The sequence below is a fragment of the Strigops habroptila genome, chromosome 11 (assembly GCF_004027225.2).
Source record: "Strigops habroptila isolate Jane chromosome 11, bStrHab1.2.pri, whole genome shotgun sequence".
Lineage (NCBI taxonomy): Eukaryota > Metazoa > Chordata > Aves > Psittaciformes > Psittacidae > Strigops > Strigops habroptila.
Genome location: NC_046360.1, coordinates 2,738,560 through 2,756,782, shown reverse-complemented (window position 1 = coordinate 2,756,782; position 18,223 = coordinate 2,738,560). Strand labels below are relative to the sequence as shown.

Genomic DNA, 18,223 nt, shown 5'->3' with positions numbered 1-18,223 from the left:
AGTGACAGGCTGGGAAAACTGCTGGAAGTTTATGATTTTTAAAAGATGTTTTAACACTCTAGATGGTATTGATGGGTAATTCAAGTTAGTATGAAGACACCCAAAAAAGTCTCACAGATTAGGTTCAGTATTGGAGCTCTGACTTTACACTACAGGGTGATGAAATAAGTTGATACTCCCATTTCTCAAAACCACAAAGAGTAAATATGTTACCAGATGTGACAGGATATTCTGGTTAGCTCCCTTCTGTCTGGAGGAACTCTGAGTACCGTGAAAGTTTTAAGTTTCCAATCACTTAAGCTCTACTATAGTGCATGCCCTTAGGGTAAGGAACATGGCTTGCAGTAATATTCCTAATGGAAAATACAACAATTTTAGCTAACCAGCAAGGTCCCAGACTAGTGATACTGATACAATTGTGTAGCCACAACTGCAATTGAGGAGTAACAGCACACGCCATCTGCTGTATACTCACATTATTAGTTTATATGGTAATATAAGCTAGACAAGAATGGGGACCTGTTCTTCCTAAATGTCTTTAGGACTATGTTTTTTACATACACTTCAGTTTTCCCAGCTTTACAAAGACTTAAACATAAGCTTAGTAATAACAAGTAGCCCCATTTATGTAAAAGGAAATATTCATAAGCTTAGTTAAGAACATGCATAACAAGACAAAGCCTTAAATCTCCATTTTTAACATTACCACTGAAGTTAATTATTTGTGTTTTCAGCCAGGAATTCCCACTGCAGCATGTACATACAGAGCAAGAGATGATGCCCTGACGAGTTCACAATAGGAAAGACAGGCTCTAAAGAATGGGAGTTATCATGTAAGTAGAGTGATTTTCTGATAAATTTGGGATGTTACACAAGGGCAACAATTGTTTGTCATGTGCACAGGCCCTACTGAAGAACATCTTCCGCCCCACAGCATTTAGTGTGAACAGACAGGGCAGACAGAGAAGGGGAAACTGCCATGTGGGAGAGCTGAACTGGCCTTGCACACACACAGAAGTTGTGAGTGACAGTGTAAGAGGAGCAGCCTGTGACAAAGCTCAAAGGCATATTTTCAAGGTAATTCAATTTGTTTACAGAACAGCTGTACAAAATTGTCTTTTCAGTTGTGTTTTGCTCACAGTGCCAACGCTCCTTTGGCCTTCACTCAACACTAGAAATAGCTTTTTTCCCCAAATCAAAGCTCCCAGTCCCCTTGACTTTCAGCTGCTTCTCAGTATCCATTGCTGTAGTGTTTCTTGCTGTTTCTCTTGCACATGCAGAGCTCTACCATCTGGTCCTCATGGCCTGATATTCTACACACACGCCCCCACCCTGAAAAATCCCCTGGGCCACATGATTCACCATCTATTCAAACGTTGCCATGTGCCTGCTTTTTGTGTAGTAGCCCTGACTGATGTAAATCCCTTGTTTCATAAGGGCTCTCTCAATTGCCTTTTTCACTGAAGGCAAGGTGGCTGTGACACCTGCCAGTTTCTGAGACGTTTAACCCAACCTAAAACATTATGACATTGTTGTTTGGCTGAGTAGGAACCATATTTTTTACTCCCAGTGGGAACTGCTGCCAGAAAGGTATTAACTTTCTAGACTATTAAGTAATGTGGAAAAAACTATATTTCAAGAAGAAAATTTCCTTTCTGCCTTTTCATGCCTTAGGAATATAGTTCCTGTTTCACTTGGCTCAAACGGCCCATGCACTAAATAAGTGCAAAAATCTTTCAATAAACTCTACATAAAACCTGTCCCAATGCTAACAGTGGGTTCAGAAGGCTATGAAAGAAAACAGGACAATGGTGTGCAGCAAAGGTGTTAGCCAAATTAGACACACAACTCAGCAAAATCAGGCACTCTGATGCAGTTTGGACAGATTTTGTTCATAAACCACACACCAACTACCAAGAGAGCAGCTATTTACAGGGAACACATACTGTTTCTTGGGTTATTTTCTCTGGTAGGTTTTAAATCAGGGTGCCAACTATGTGGGCCAAATATGGCCTACCTGATACATGTGTGGCCAGCGTGCTGTATTTTGAATCTCACCTTTCATTAGAAACTGAGTTGTTTCTAATGAAACAACAGTCGTGGTGGGGAAAAAACCTGCTTTACAAACGTGAAGAGTGTGTAAATCAACATGGTAGCATCTTAGCCTGATACAGTAGAGGCTATGGGGCAGTTTCAAGCTGCTGTTCCTCATTGAAGTGTGAATTCTGAAGCCAAGTTCTGTTGTAAAAGATAGCTAGCACAAGGTTAAGATGAGCCAACGATCCTGTGTTTTTCTGGAACATCAAACACAATGACTGATCTCTGAAAAGCATGAAATGAACAAGCAAGTGTCTGCCAACGGCACCATAACTCTGCCCCCACGGATCTGGGCGATGTGTGTGTCTCCCAGATGTGCTGGCACAGCTTCACTGAGTGATGGGGAGGAATTTGTCAACACAGGCTGGCAGAGCTATCACAGTGATGCTGGATCTCATCCTCCACCTCTGTGCTGAGAAGTGAGGGGGATTCAAACTGCCTTGTTTCAGGCGAGCTCTGCAGGCTGTGTTGGCGTTGGGAGCTGTGCTTGCTTTTACCATGGGAACAGTCAGAAGCAGTGGGTTCAGGAGCGATGCACGGGCTTGCTCGTGGCTGAGTGTGAGCACAGGGCTCTGCTACAGATCTGCGTGAAATTAATCAGCCCCAGATGCTCTTCTGCATCCAGATCCGCAGCAGAGAATAAATCCCATCAGGAAGTAATTTTGGGAAACATAGGGAAAGGGGCTGTAAACAGCTTTCCTTGCAGTATAATGCATTTTTACCCATTGCTTTAGTATACATCCCTAATATCCCCCTGGCTTATGCTTTCCTGTGTTTTCATTACCCAGCAGTCCACCTGACTCAGCAAGCACAGAGATGTTAGGTTTTTTTCCAAAATCAGAGCATGCTTTGCAGTATCTGCTTTCTTCAGGTTACTTTTCCCTTCTTCTCCCATTCCCAAAGAAGGTAATTCCTGGTAGAGAGAGAGATTTTGTTTTCCGGTACGTGTGGTTTAGAGTCAAGGGAGGACTGAAACCAGCAGGAGTGTATGTTAATGAAGATGACCAAAGCAGCAGAGCAGGAGCTACATGCAGCTTCTTTAGTTTATGCAGCAGGGACAAGTGTGGAGTAGGTGAGTCCACTGTGGATGGCCAAATCTGGGTTATGCTCCACGAAAATGGGTTGGTAGATTCCACTAAACCTGAAATGTGTGGAGCTGTATGGTTTTGGGAGGCTTTTGAGAACCTCAGGTTTAAATGATCCCAGGTTTGGCTTGCTAAATATGCTTTCCACTGTGTGAGCTACAATGCAGCCTGTATAAGCACGTGTGTTTCAGAGCCATTAAAAGAGTCAGGCTTTGATCAACACTTCACTGCTGCATTGGCTGTGCAATAGCCATCACTCTTGCAACTGACCCAGGAAGCTCTCAAACCTTTTGAACAAGAGCATGGAAAAACTGGGAATATTCACAGGAGGAGAAAAAAAGGAGTAAAATAGGCTGTAGGAGAAAGGGCTGTGGATGAAGTAGGGGCAGGCTTTTGCTGAGTGATGTATGGCACCAACGTTAAAGAGCAGTTAATGTGTGAAGTTTGTGTCTTCCCATCTGATATTTGTGCAAACTTCCTACAGACGGAAGAGAAGATAAAAGCCTCTGTTTATATGCCTATGAGAGACACTGTAATTTATGCTTGTTTCTTGTGGAGTGCTGGATGTACAGGGAGGGCTAAGTTGGAAGCACTCTCTCTGTCGTTGTCTGGCTGGGAAGAAACTCATCCATAGGGATGGAGGTTTGGCAGGAGCCAGAGAGGTCTGTGGCTTGTCAGAGCATCGCTAGACAAAGGACAGGCGCAGACTGAGTCTATCTCAGACCTGAGAGTAGCCATTAACCCATCCAGAGCAAACCCTGCAAAGAAACAGCGATTCTCAGAGCAGGATAATTAATAACTGCCAATAAACCCAGTTGTAATTGTGACGTTTGCTTTAGAGCTGTGATTTTTGGCCTGTGCTGCGCTTGTGAGAGCTGGATGGGTGGTTGGTGCAGAGCAGCCTGGCTGCAGGCCCTTGTTGCGAGCTGTCAGAGCGGGTTGGGAAGGTGCTTGAGCAATTGTGGTGGGGTGATCTGGTGTGCACAGGCACGTAGAGGGCAGCAACCTCCCAGCACTGCTGCAGCCCACGGGCCATCACCAAACACAGGCTGGCGCGCTGCCTGTGGCGCTCGACACCGCTGTCCTTGATGGCATGTTTCCTGTGCGTTTCTCCCTTCCTACACACATTCCACCCTTCCTGACTCTCATTGTAACAACAGGAACGCTGTCAAGTTCCCAGTTGCTTACTGGGATTAACATAGTAGCTCTGATTTCTTAAGGTGGGGAGACTTCCTGGTTAAAACCATTCTAATTAAACTTACATCTCTCACAATGTTAAAAATGCTCCTGTGTAAAAGGCAGCTGACTCTACTTGTAATATGTCAGTGCCTCTGTATCTTTTAAGATATATCTTTAATATATCTTTACATATTTAAGTCTTAGGAGTCTAACAATAGCATAGACAGTGCCTGCTCAAAGATACAGGACTTCAGACAAATGGAAGCAGGAAACAAATATAGCACCTTAGGCAAAAATCTTCTATACATATGGCTGTGTATTTGTCAACTTCTTCTTGGCTTGAAGTACACACACATAGAATCTATACCAAACCCTTTCCACCGTAGATCTGAGTGGGCACCTCGGTTTTCCTTTTAGGACTCAATCTTGGACCTGAGGAAACTTGTTCCCAGTTACAGGCCTCCAGGCAAGACAGGGCTGGCTGCAGCACAGGGCAACAGCTGCACGAGCTTCCATTCCTCTCCCCACCCTCCTGTCTAAATATGTCCCTCAATCCTCTTGTCTGGAGGAGCCAGGAAGAGGAACGTGCAGCTCCCCTGCCAGCTCGGCTGGCATTTCCTATTATGCAGCCAATTGCACGTTAGGCGCTGAGACCATGGAGTATTTTTTCATGTGGGCAGCTGAGTGGTGGTGGAACTACAATCTCTTTTGGTCACAACACCCCGCAGACGTTTGTGACATTGCTACCCCACTCCTTACGCAGCGTGTCAGGCGTTTGTGATAATTTGCTGCCACAGGAACCACTTCCTGCCCGCTGCTAGCAGCAAGTCTTCCCAGGCTGCTGGCAGGCTCTGTGCAAGGAAAAGGAAAGATAACATGCAGGGGAAGGCGTCAGGAAGCAAATGGAACCCTGTTCTCCATCAGCAGCTCCTGGATGGAGAGATGGGGGGAGAAAAGCAGTGATGGCTTGGAGGATATAGTGGTAACTAACTTCAGTTAGGAATTAGCAGTGGCCTGCTCTCTTGAAGGTTAAGCAGTTAAAGTATCTGGAAAAAGTATTTTAAGACTTACCTTGGAAAAAAGAAACACCCAAAAAAGCTAAAGCAAGTGTGAAAAAAAAATCAGAAACTAGCAAAGATAAGAACCGAGCCTGCAGGAATCAAGTGTGAACAAAAGGCAGGGGCTATGCAGCGAGACCACCACGAATGGCAGGGGTTGAAATGTAAAACCTACAGTTCACTGCCAAACATGAAAGATGCTGTTGTATTCCACACCTCCTCTTCCCGGGTGTAGCTCTCTCCACAAGGTGAAGAAGGCCAGTAATGAATCAAGCTCCTTCCCTCTCTTCCTGTATTTTCTATTCATTTATTCGCAGGCTGTGCAGGTTCTGCTTTATTTCCCCTCTCCATATGCCGCACTCTCCTCCTGGGGTTTTTTCTATTCCGAACTGTGCATTTGGCCTCTCTCCCATTCCTTCCTCCCCGGTGTGTGCCCCCTGCTCTGCTCAGATCTGCTGTCTCTGTAGCCTCCGCTGTGCACATATGCTGGCTCTCCCTCTCCCCTCCCCGCCACCCCCTGCTCCTGGGCCATCCAGTGTCCCTTTGCTTCGTGCCAGCCTCTTTGCCAGGGGGCCCATCAGAGAAGGAAGGATTTTGCTATGGCTGCTGCTCCCGTTTCATGCTGCCGGCTCCTCTCCACTGCTCAAGGGGAACCCATGTTGCTCCCATAGTACAGCTGATTGGTGGCGAAGGCAAAGCCGGCTCTGCAGCTGCTTAGCAACTGGGAGCTGCTGTTATGCAGCAACGGATGGCACAGCACTCGCTAATCCGGCACATTCTGGCCCATCACTGAAACCCGTGGCTTAGTGGAGCAGCTGGGGCACTCCCAACCATGCTGTCAAAAAATAAATCAAGAGCAGAATCTTTAACTGCAGGTTTGAGAGCAATGGCCACAATGTCAAGGGCAAAACTGGCTTGGTCTTGTGTTGTACACTGTCTGCACCACGCCAGGTCAACTGCTCTGATTTGTAAGCTAAAATCGTTCCAGTTGATCTTTGTCACCGCTTTTCTGGCTGCAACGTTTTATACCCCGTCACTTATAATCAGAATGTTCCCTGAATGTGCTGTTAAAAAGGCTCGTGCGTCTCCACCTACCATCACATCGAGACAGTTTAACAATAGGTGTCCAGATACACAAGCATTTTAATGCATAAATATCCTTTTAGAATACTTACCTCTGTCTTCATCTCCTTTTGATACAAGCTCTGTGAGTGCTCGAATTCTTCAAATGGAACATTCTTTTCATTCCTTTTGGTAAAACTGGACTGGTTAGGCCAGGAGGCACTGAACTGTTTAGGAATTGGATGGCTTTAGAATGTTGATTACAACTGCCAACCTTCTTGATTTATGCCATTAGTTTCATGAGCTTGAAAGTATTCTACAAAATAACCCGTTGTACATTCTGAGGAGATCATCGTGTTTCAGTAGCAGCTGCATTTCAATAGGCAAAAAGCAACACAAAACATTCTCCAAGTCAGGTGTTGAAACAGCTTCTTTATTCCTTTATAGCGCCAGAATGATTAGATCTCTGAAAGCTCTCGCTACCTATCTTACAGAAGTGGCTTTGTCATAGCACTAAAATAAAATGAACAGCTACAGTTTAAAAAGAAGCCTAAAAAAGCCCCAGCCCTGGCAAATATCCAACGTGTCCATCAAAATTTGTATGGATCTTAAACAAAACGTTTGTTCCACTACTGGATATCACCAAACATCTCTGCATCAAGGCAGCCAAACACCACAGCAGACTAGTGATTCCCTGTCACTGTTCGATGCTTACTTACATCCCAAGCATCCTCGGAGCATCCTGGGACACAGGTGAAACCTGTCAGGAGGTTGCTTATTTTGGCTGAGAAATTCCCCAGACAGATCATCTGCTGTTCTTAGGAAGAAATGAAAAATTTAATGGCAAAAAAAAACCAACCCTGAACAGGCAAATACCCTGTCCATATTCCTACTCAATATTCCCCGATATTCTTAGCCTGGTTTCCTAAAAATAGTCTAATGTGACTGTGTTGTTCTATGTGATTTTTTTATGCTCCTTCCTCCAACCTCAATCAAATCTGGCAGTGAGGAAGAAGTCCAAAATGTATCTAGGTATTGAATGAACAGCTGAGTAGAGTACGAGTAGAGCCTCCACCCTGGCTTTGGGAAAAGGCTCAGCCCCTGCCCATACCCAGGGGCAGCGCTGCCTGGCTGGGCCCAGTGGAGCTCCCCGCTGGAACATTACCCCTCGCTCTGCCAGACAGGGCAAGCAGGGCTGGGAAAGAGCTGGAAAATTTGTCAGAGGACATTTATGGACACATGGGAGACAAAGCTTCGTGACTTTAGCTGCTGAGAGAAAAACTGTTTTAAATTGCAAGGTTTGGTGGTAAATGGCAGTAGCACTAGTAGGAGATTTCTGCAAGAGGGCTGATGTGCTGTGCTTCAACCTCTGTGATGCATTTACATGAGTAGGAGTAGGAGAATGAAAGATCAAGGCGGCATAATCCAATGGATTAAAATCCATCGAACAGGGAGGTCTCAAAACACAGTTGTAACCACTGTGTCCTAGAGCTGTCACCTTTCTTTTCTGGGTCCTGTAACTACCTGTTTTGGGCCCTGCATTATTTAATGGCTATGTTATAGACACGAGGGCAGGCAAATGCTGCAGTGTGCTTCCTGGCTCCCTTTCAGCTCCTTAAACTGGGCATTCTTCCCATGAAACTGGGGTGTGGCAAGAGCGTGGTGTACATCCCAACCTTCTCCTGACACAGCACTGACACAGCTGAGGTGTACACACACCCGGAACCAGGAACTCCTAGAGCAGAGACAGAAGCAGCTGTTTACCTGGAAGAAAGTACAAGCCCATTACCAACCAAGTCTGTAGGTGACACTCAACGGTAGCAGGAGGGGGTTTTACAAAATAAAAAGAGCACTGCAAGCAATAGTGCTGTCTGAGGACTTGTCCTTTTCAAGATGGCCAAGTGTAAAGCCATAGATGCAGAACAAAGAGCACAAACCAATGGTATGGGGATGCCATCCCAAGAAGGAGCAGATCTGCGAGTATTTTAGGAGCCGTGCTGGGAACCAGCTGACCATGGGCTGTGTAATCCCTGGAAGCCTAACAGAGCCATCCCAGCCAGGGGGGATGGTGGTGCTGGTATCGGCACCGCTGATCGCTCCGGCCCTTTCTGCCCAGCCCATAACAGTGAAGAACCGGAGTGTTCAAAGGGAACGGTGATAGGAAGGATTACAGGATCAGTGAAGAAGGACCCGAGGGGGAGCTCTGCAAGTCTGCAAGGGGAGTGTTAAATGCTCAGTTGATCCGCCCGTACATGGCTACACAGGGACGGAAATCTGGCAACGGAGCATTCCTCCGTCAAGCAGACTGAGATACAGCAACATCCAGAAACTGAAAGCAGAAACTAAACAAGTTTAGAAAGGTATTTTGATTTCCAGTCTGTCAGGCAGCTTTTGATGGAAACGATTTACTCTTATTTTACTCTCTCTCACAGCCCGTTTTAAAAGGAAAGTCTGATGGTTTTCTAAGACGCTGCTATGCTGTAGTTAAATCCTTTCAACTGAGAAAAACCAACAAACTCACAAAGATCTTATGACCTGCATAATGCAGGAAGTCAAACCAGATGAACCTAGGTCTCTTTTGTCCTTTATAATCTAGAAATCTAGTTTCCTTCCACAAGCAGTGGATTGTGACATGAAAACCTTCGCTATAAAGGATTCTGTGTACAAGCCACTCTAAAACAAAACGCAGTAAACAGTCACGATCATTGTTTGGCAGAACAGCTGCATATTTTTGATTTCCCTTTGCCTCTCAATCTAATTTGCTCTTGTGGCAACACTTTGCCAAAGAAATTAAATCACTTCTTATTGATAACAGACACTGAAATAATTAGCATAAAGAGTTTTGCACTCAACAATGCAGGGAAGGGCAAGAATAAGCCCCTTTGCTTCAGGAATGTGCGTAAAGCCACCACAAGCTGTTCAGAGGAAAAAAACCCCTGCTTTTATTTTTTTCCCCTTCTCCTGAAAGATCTCTTTTTCCGAAGAGCCTCACGCAGTAAACCAGGGTCAATCTAACTCAAGTATGGAAGTCTGGTTTGACCTTTCTGGGACCTAAACACGCTGTACCAGAACATTCAGCTTTTCAGATACAAGGTTCAGCCATGAAACCACCCACTCCAAGAGTGCAACCGGTCTCGACTGCCTCGGTGACTTTTAAACTACACTGAACGTTCCAGTCATTTAGAAACTCTGAAAAACGGAAAGAAATTTTCAGCTCAGACTTACAAACCCCATTTCCAGACATGCTGAGGACCCACACAACTCACTGGGTCCGCACGGCGCGCTCGCTGCACGACGCCTGCTGCCCCAGCCATTGCTGGCCCTGGTCTGCACGTACGCGGCGTCAGGACCTCTCCCAGCTGGAGGAGTTCATGGATTCCACCATCGGGAACGGCCGTCCTGAACAATGATTAATTGCAGACAAAGATCATAGTCCTGGAAAAATGCGCAGAGAGGTGCAAGTACAGACAAAGCTGTCTGAGCTCCCACAGTATTATGGGCTGGCTGAATCGGTTCAAAGCCTGCGTTAGGCAGAGCTAGTTTGCTTCAGGGTTAAACAGACCAACGTTAAGGTTTAAAAGATTATTACTAATATCCAAATATCTATTTAAACATCAGTTTTAAATCCCAGGCAAGTTAATAGCTGATGCTGCTGTTTAAATCTGCTTTTTAATGACTTCACGTGCTGACTTAACTCACTGCGATGCAAGCTGCAGAAACCAGGTTTTGCTCCAGTTCAAACCCCCTGCAAAACCAAGAACAGATCCACACGTCGCCTGTTTCGGCCATTTCCAGGAAGCTAAAATGCTTTTCACCTCTATTGAGAAACAGCAGAGGAGCACTTTAATGGTGTTTAGCTAAGAGAAACGTCACTGCTTCTTCCCAGTTTACCAGCAGATCATTGTTTGGAGCCATTGTAAACCAGGCAGGCGGCTGCAGTCGTGGCAGGAGCGAGGGCCAGGCGTTCCCAGCCGGTCTGGCCGGTCACTGCACGCCTTGCAGGGACGGAGCAGAGGGTCTGCCATGGCTCCCAGCGCCACACAGCCCGGAGGTAGCGTTTTAAAGCCAACCTGACAGTGCGGAAACACATATATAGATCTGTTTTCCCCTCCATGGAAACGTGTTCTGTTTGTGCGGACGGTTTGTCGCTTGTTCTCGACACAGCCTGACCCGCTGAGGAGCGAGAAGGGGGGGAACAAGAAATGGAGAGATGAGCGTAAGCCCTCGCGTCGTTGCGAAACGGTGCCTACTTCGCGGCAGCACCCTGGCTCCCTCGCAGGAAAACAGCACATACCGCAGCACAGGTTTTACAGAGCCACGGAGCGGCTGGTCCTGAGCCGCAGGAACAGGCGGGCAGGGCGCACCCTGCCCCGCACATGCCGCTCCCGCAGGCAGCCTCTGCCAAGCAGCCACTTACCTTCTCCCTCCCACAGGGTCCGCAGGACGGTCCTGCTCTAGCCTGACCGGGGAGGCCACCTCTCTATAAGTGTTTGCTTTTCCTCCCTGTCCTGCCCTCTGCAGTGGTTGCTCAAGCCAGGCTTTTCCTAGCTCATCTAATTTGGGTTTGCAGTGGAGCACGAGGTGCAGCTCCTCACAGAAGAGCATAGCCAGGCTTGTGAAGCTCCGAAATAACCCCCACGCCTCCACCCAAAGCGAGCTGCAGGAAAATCTGCTCGAAGAGGGAAAAAAAAAAAAAAGGAAAAAAAGAAGAAAAAAAAAAAAGGAGAAGAAAAAAAACACAAAAAAGGCACATTGACACCTCGGGCGGCCATGGCGGCTCGCACTGCAGCACAGCACCCGGCTCCGCGCCAGCCCAGCCCGGCTGCGGGCCCGGGGAGCTCGGCGCTGCAGGCCGGGCCACCCCACCCGCGGGCGGGCGGAGGCAGGGCAGCGGCTGCCCCGGCGGAGCGATGGCGGAGGTGGGGGGGGGAAAGCCCAGGAGGGGCGAGGAGATGGAAAACAACAAAGAGGCATGTGACGAGCGGCGGGGAGCGGGGCGCAGCGCAGCCCGCTCCGGGCGGGGAGGATGGCGACGCCGCCCTGCTCCTCCCGCGGCCAGCGCTGCCGCCTCATTTGCCTGGAGCCCGCCCGCCGTCCCCCACAGCTGCCTGGGCTTTTTTTATGTGGAGGGGGGGCTGTTTGTTCCTCTTATTCTTCTCCCACCCCCCCTCCCAGCCCCCCGCATTAGGCTACTTTAATCTTTTGGTATTCACAAAAGCAAGCGGGAGGCTGCGGCTGGGGGAAGGGAGGAAGGCGAGGGGCGGGCGGCGTTATTTATAGGCACCCAGGGCTTCGCCTCCATTATGCGAGCTGCCTTTGTCCTCCCCGCGCGGCCCTCCCTTCCCCGGCCGGGCTGGAGCGCCGCCAGCCCCGCCGCCTCTCGCTGCTGCAGGGCGCTTCCCGGCGCGGCCATGTTGTGCGCGGCAGCCGAAGGGAGAAAAAGCAGCCAAGCGCCCCGCTCCCTCCTCGGCTTCGCCTTCCACATCCCCTCACAAAGCGATAGGGGAAGGGGGAGGGAAAGGGGAGAAAAAGGGGGGAAAGAAAGAGACCATTTCCCTGCAGTGATCGGGACGCGAAGCGCCGCCAGGCAGTGGGGGAGAGCCCGCCTCGCCGCCGCCCCAGCGCTGAGGAGAACGCGGCGCTGAAGGAGAAGCCATGATGGCGGCTACTCTCACACAACATGGAGCGCAACCGGGAGCGCCCTGCCCGCCGCCAGCCGCCCCTCCCGGCGCCCGGGACACGGTGCTTCCGCAGGCTTTCACATAATAAACCCATCAGACTTCGGCGGGGAGGCCATTGCATGGGCTGGGTGGCTGCACTAAAGCACAACTGCTGTGAATATCAACTGCGTCACGGCTCTCCAACTGTAAAACTCAGGCTGCAAAGGGTCCCTCACTTGGAAGGAAACTCCCTCATTTCGGATTTACTTCCAGACCTCCTTCTTTTCCCCCCTCTCTCCAAGTCACTGCCTCTCGGTATGAAGGATTTTTACAGTGCTTTTTAGTGAGACATCCGCCATTAAGACTCACCGTCTTGAAAAACACCCCCCCACACCCATTTTGTTGCCTCTTTTTTTTTTGGTCAAGCTTCTGTAATTAGACGGATAAAACATGTTAAGGGATCCCTACCACCACCACCACCGCCGTTTCGCCTTCTTAGAAATCAACTTCAGTAACATCTTCCTGTTCGCAGGCAGACTTTTATTGCGTTTTTGTGTGTTCAGTTGAACAGCCACATAATGCCTGCAATGGATTCACCAAAACAAACACCCCAGGGCTGCGGACGACCAAGCGCTTTATGCAGAAAAAGAAATCCCTCCCTGAAAATAGACCTTTCAGAGACGCTGTTAGATGTATCTGAGGAGAAGGAGATCGCCACCGCTCATACAGACGACCATTAGGATCTTTCCGCCCAGGACAATAACGTTAGCTGCACAGGCCTGGGCTATATGTTCCTCTGCAAGGGCAAAAGGGTTTACTTACCCGCGCACCATAGTTGAAAGCAGCTCTGAAGGTGAAGTTGTTATGCTTTTTTAAAATAACGGCTATAAATATATATGATCTGTATCACCACTTGTCCTGTAAGTTCGCAAGTCAACGCGGATCCTGTTAAGATAGTTACGGATCTTTGTGTGGCAGTGGTCTAGCATCAAAAAAGGAGGAAAAAAAGCCAATAGAAAAAGTTGTCCAGCTCTGTTGACTGACCATACGCAGCGAGGACTCTTACTCGAGGCTTAAATCTACCTTCCTGTGGCAGATTTACTCTGTACATAAAAAGGACGTTCAGTGTTTTTCCACAGAGCACGCAGACACTAAAAATATTCCCCTTCGTAGTTTTACGCTGCACATGTTAAGTGTGAGAACACCTGGTTAACGTTTGCTGGTTGTAAATGACTTTTAAGCGTATCTTAGCTAGGTATTTTGCTCGACTTAAGAGTAGAATAGTTCAAAAAGCATAAATTGGTTTAGATTAGCAAACAGAGAACATAAGACATGCAAATGAACGCTTAGCAATAAGGAACACTTCGGTAACATTAACATGAAAACTACACTTAGCAAGGACAGAATGGATTGGGTACTTACAACGTAAGAGGAAACAAAGGAAAAAGCTTATCATAGCAAAATTGCCCCCCCTTTTTTTTTTTTCCAGAATTCACTATTCCTATGCCTGGATTTAAAACATTACCTTATAAGCACCAAAGGAGTTAATAAAAATGGCCAGGAACCGAGTGTTTAACACAGGAAATACTCTCTACAATTTATTGTTCAGGCATTAGAGAGCTGTATAAAGCTTAAAAAACCCCAAAACAACCGTAACAAAAATAAGAATGTATTTACTTATTTTGGCATTCGCAATTGCTAACTGCTGACATAGGGTGTGCCGTGACCTAGTTACACAAGATGGATCCCGAACCATAAGGGGAAAAAAAACCAAAACCCAAACAAAAAAAAAAAAATAAAATCCGCATTTGTTTTTTAAGTTTTTTGGTTTTTTTTTTTTTTTTGGATTTGTGGTGTTATTTTTTTGAAAGTCTTCCTTCTTCAGTGAGTCCTCTAGCATGGTGCCAGACATTACCACCACCCCGAGCGCTCCCCGCGAGTGGCCGGTGTGCATTCATTCACATGGCGGATCCCCCGTTTAAGGAACAAAGGAAAAGCCCAGTTGGCCATTTCGCTCCACTGCAGAAAAATGGCGGCCGGCTCTCGCGGCCTCTCCTCAGCCGTCTGCTGAAGGATGGCGTTAACACCGCCGTCTAATAACTCAAGCCCCATGGAAGCTGCGCGCCCATTGGCTGCGGCCGCCCCGCTGCCTTTACAACAACCAATTACCCAGCTCCCGGCCCGGAGCTGCTCGCCGCGGACCCCGCAGGACCGAGTGTGCAGCCGCGCACCACGCACCGCCCGTGCTCCGCGCCCCGGTGAGCGGCGGGGGGAACCGCGCCGCCCGGCCTTTAATACCGAAAACAAAATGGAAGCTCCCCGCTGATTGGCTGCCGCCGGGCACGGACCTTTAATAAGCAAAACTGCTCCCCCTTCTTTACCTCTGTCCCTACCCGTGTGCCGCCGAACGGCAGCGCTTCCCCCCCTCTGCCGCTATCCCCCCCCTTCTCCCCGCCGCAGCGGGGCGGCGCGCTCCGCCCGGCCCGGGCTCGGTGAAGTCTTCCCTTAAAAAAAAAAATAACTTGTCCCACCTATAGGTCCATCTTGTTTAGAAACAGTTTGCGCTAAGGTAAATGCAGCGGGCAGATTCCACTCGCCCCCCCGCACGCCATTAACCCCGGGGCGGGGAGAGAAAAAAAATCAACCCATCCCGGCGGCGGCCCATGCGGCGGTGCGCGGCGGCGGCGGGGCGGCGGGGAACGGCCGCGGGCCGGGGGCTGCGCGGCGCGGCCGCCGTGAATGTGCAGGCGGCGGAGGGCGGTTAGGCGTTCGCGGCGCTCGCAGCGGTGGATTGTGGGAGGCCGCCGCCGCCAGCAGCGAGCACACACAATATGTGGTGGCTCGCGAAAACGGGAGGCAGGAGCCTGGCGGCCAGCCCGCGCCGGTAACCGGCCCCATGTGAGACGGGAGCTCGCCTTTCGCCGCCGGAGACGATCGGCCGCCGAGCGCGATGTCTTTCCGAGAGATCAAGGCGGGGGAAAAAGCCAAGCACCCTGAAGATCATGGCAAAAAGCAGAGTTCAAGTGAGATTGGGTCTTTTTTTTTTTTTTTTCCCCCTCTCCTCCTCCTCCTCTCTCCTCCTCCCTCTCTGCCTCTTGTCTGGCTGGGGTGGAGGGGGGACCCGGCTGGCAATTCCCCCATTTTAGAGCTCGCTTCGCGGTGGATTTCCTCCCTGCCTGGGTGTGTAGAGCGGGCGGCTCGTTTAAAAAAAACCCAACAACGAAGAGGTCTTTGTTGAATATATTTTTTTTTTAACTTTATGTTTTTCCGTATGTTTTTTCTCCCCCCTTCCCCTTCTTCCCCCTTCTTCCCCCCCCCCCCGCGTCCAGGTTGGATCAACGGAATGGAGAACAGCACGCAAGCCAGCACTTCTGTCGAGAAAAGAAATCACCATTGGAGAAGTTACAAGTTGATTATTGACCCGGCTCTGAAAAAAGGACAGCACAAACTCTACCGTTACGATGGGCAACATTTCAGCATGCCTGTGAGTGGGGGGGTCGTGGGTTTCCCCCATTGTGTTGTGCCCCCCCCTCACCCTTCCCTTTCCTCTGTCTTACCGGTGTTTTGGGGGCCTGGGGGGTCCCTCCGGGTCATGGTAACCCCTGCTGTAGCTCATATGTATGGGAGGGGGATTTGGGGGGGACAGACACAGCCACCAAAGTTACCGCCACCTGACACTGTGTATTCAACTGTCAGGAGCCCAAACCTGCGGCTTTATTGCCGTGTTTCCAATCTGTGTGCTTTTCCCAGCAGTATTGCAGTTTGACACGTGTGTGTATGTGTGTGTACGTGTGCTTTCCCCTTTCCCCCGAGACAGCCCGGGCTTCCTTGGGGTTTATTTTTTATCTTGCATTTGTATCTTCAATTTCAAGCCCTGCTATTGCTGGTTTTGTGCTTTCTCTCCTCCTCCTAGAACTCGGGAATCGCTCCTGTGGATTGTGTCAGGGATCCCAGAATAGGGCGAATATGGACCAAAACTAAGGAGTTGGAGCTGTCTGTCCCCAAATTCAAGGTACAGCCCTGACTTTTGGGTTTAGGTCTGCGTTCCTGTTTATCTGGGAGTGAAGCCTCAGTTCCACATAGTTTAGTGGACCGTTTAAATGACAGTCATACTCCTAGTAACATTGTTATTTGGCAAACTGTTTAACAGTAATCGTTTTCTATAAAGATAAGGAGGAATCAATGCAGCTGTCTGGCGAGATCACTTGAAGGTGTTGGAGCTGTGTCTTGGGGGGCTCCTCGGGCAGGGGGCAGCGGAGGGGGGCTCTCTGCTGACAGCGCTGCTCAAAACACATATTTGTTGCCCAAAAAGGCCCCGGTTTCAATGAATGGCTGCAGCAGCAGAGTCTCCGCTCAGCTCCGGGTTCATCCCAGATCCTTGGAGGCAGTTTTCTTTCCCCAAAGTTTGCAGGATACTTTAACCCTCTCCCTCCCATTAACCTCCCCCATGCCCATTAACGAGAATTATTATCACCCCCCCCCCCCCACCTTGTGCCTGTTTCCAGATTGATGAGTTTTACGTGGGGCCAGTGCCCCCCAAGCAGGTCACCTTTGCCAAGCTGAACGACAACATCCGCGAAAACTTCCTGACCGACATGTGCAAGAAATACGGTGAAGTGGAGGAGGTGGAGATTCTCTACAACCCCAAGAACAAGAAGCACTTGGGCATTGCCAAAGTGATCTTTGCCACTGTCAAAGGGGCCCGGGAGGCTGTCCAGCACCTTCACAACACCTCTGTCATGGGCAACATCATCCATGTGGAGCTGGATACAAAAGGTGAGGGGGCACATTTCTGCCTCAGGTGTTTGTGGTTTGGGGTGATGCTGCCTGTCCCTCTCCTAAAACGAGAGGTGATGAGGGTCTTGTGGTTACCAAGCCGAAGGGAGTGCTGCTGTCCCCCGGAGCGGGTCTGGTTTCTGGGGCCTTTGCAAGTCACGTGGAGCCAAATGTGTTGTCTGTTGCTAGGAGACAGCCCTGTAATTTGCAAAATGCTGCCATCCTGCCCGTCCCCTGCCCATCCCCTGCCTGTCCCCTGCCTGTCCCTTGCCCTCGGAGGCCTCCCGTGCCCCCCATCTCCATGTCCCAGCCTTACCCTGCTCAACCACCTCTCAGGGCTGCCGGACCCCGTGGCACCTGCTTTTTTGCAAACTTGGAATTTTTGGCCAAACCTTGGAGGTTCCTTGGACCCAAATGTGTGGATTCTCTTGGCAGCAGCAGGGCTGGGTGCTGTCCTCTGCGTGCCTGGCATTTCATTGATACTTAGCAGCAAACTGGAGGCTGGCAGCAAAAGAGTGCACACACAGCACTTGTCAGTGTGTGCGAGTGTGTAAGTGTGAGACCGTCTCTTAAAGCGACAGGAGCTCCCAGTCCCGGAGGTAACCAACCCTCAGCTCCAGCCCCGAGCCTCAGGAAGCCCAATAAAGTTTCTGGAAGCACTGCATTTCACTGCTTTGTCTTCTTCTCTTTTCTCCAAGTGTGTCAGTGAAGGACGTTGCTAAAATATGCCTAATTTTTAGTAAATTTCTAAATCTGAGGAGGTGTAAGTCAGTTGCTGCTTATACTTCTTCATGCCAAACATGGCATTTCTAGTTTAAAACTGACTAGCTGCACTCTTCCTTGCAAAGAGGATGTTGTTAACAACGTTTTCTTAAAAATGCTGATGTTTTTGTTCTGATATTAAAAGGTTGCAACGATTTAGTGCACCACCTATACAGCACTTGGTGTGCCACATGTAGTAAGAGGGCACAGTAGGATGTTTATTGACATTACTGGTCACTGTTAGAGAAAAGCCATAGCAGTAGTATAATATTTTCTATTGTGAGTTAAGCTTGACCCTTACATCTGTGTACTTTGAAATTCTAGTATCATTAATTTTTACAGTCAGGCTCCTTCCCCTGCTTACTTTGAAGGTAAAAATTACATTTAAGAACAAATTAACCATTTGTAGGTTTAATAACAGAAGCTAAAGCAGGCTCGTAAGTGGTGCACATCTTAATGAGAGGCGTTTTAAAGAAGCTGATTGTACAACATTCCTACTTCTCCTCCGTTGATAAACTACTCTGCAAGTCTTGAGCAGGCAGCT

The 18,223-nt window shown here is 48.9% G+C and overlaps 1 protein-coding gene and 1 long non-coding RNA gene across 2 annotated transcripts in view; one reads left to right on the top strand and one right to left on the bottom strand.

The window, feature by feature from the left end:
* Positions 1–663: 663 nt before the first annotated feature.
* On the bottom strand, positions 664–10,990 carry LOC115614301. Its single transcript, XR_003993678.1, has 3 exons — positions 10,899–10,990; positions 6,595–10,646; positions 664–4,793 (listed from the first exon to the last, which is right to left on the bottom strand). It is a non-coding gene; the product is annotated as an uncharacterized LOC115614301 (long non-coding RNA).
* Positions 10,991–14,773: 3,783 nt separating this feature from the next.
* The window catches only part of SETD1B (SET domain containing 1B, histone lysine methyltransferase), a 52,200-nt gene continuing 48,750 nt past the window's right edge, over positions 14,774–18,223 (top strand). The window contains 4 exon segments of the mRNA XM_030500985.1: positions 14,774–15,164; positions 15,471–15,625; positions 16,055–16,153; positions 16,647–16,917. Coding sequence (XP_030356845.1) covers positions 15,092–15,164; positions 15,471–15,625; positions 16,055–16,153; positions 16,647–16,917 — 598 coding nt within the window. The 5' untranslated portion in view covers positions 14,774–15,091.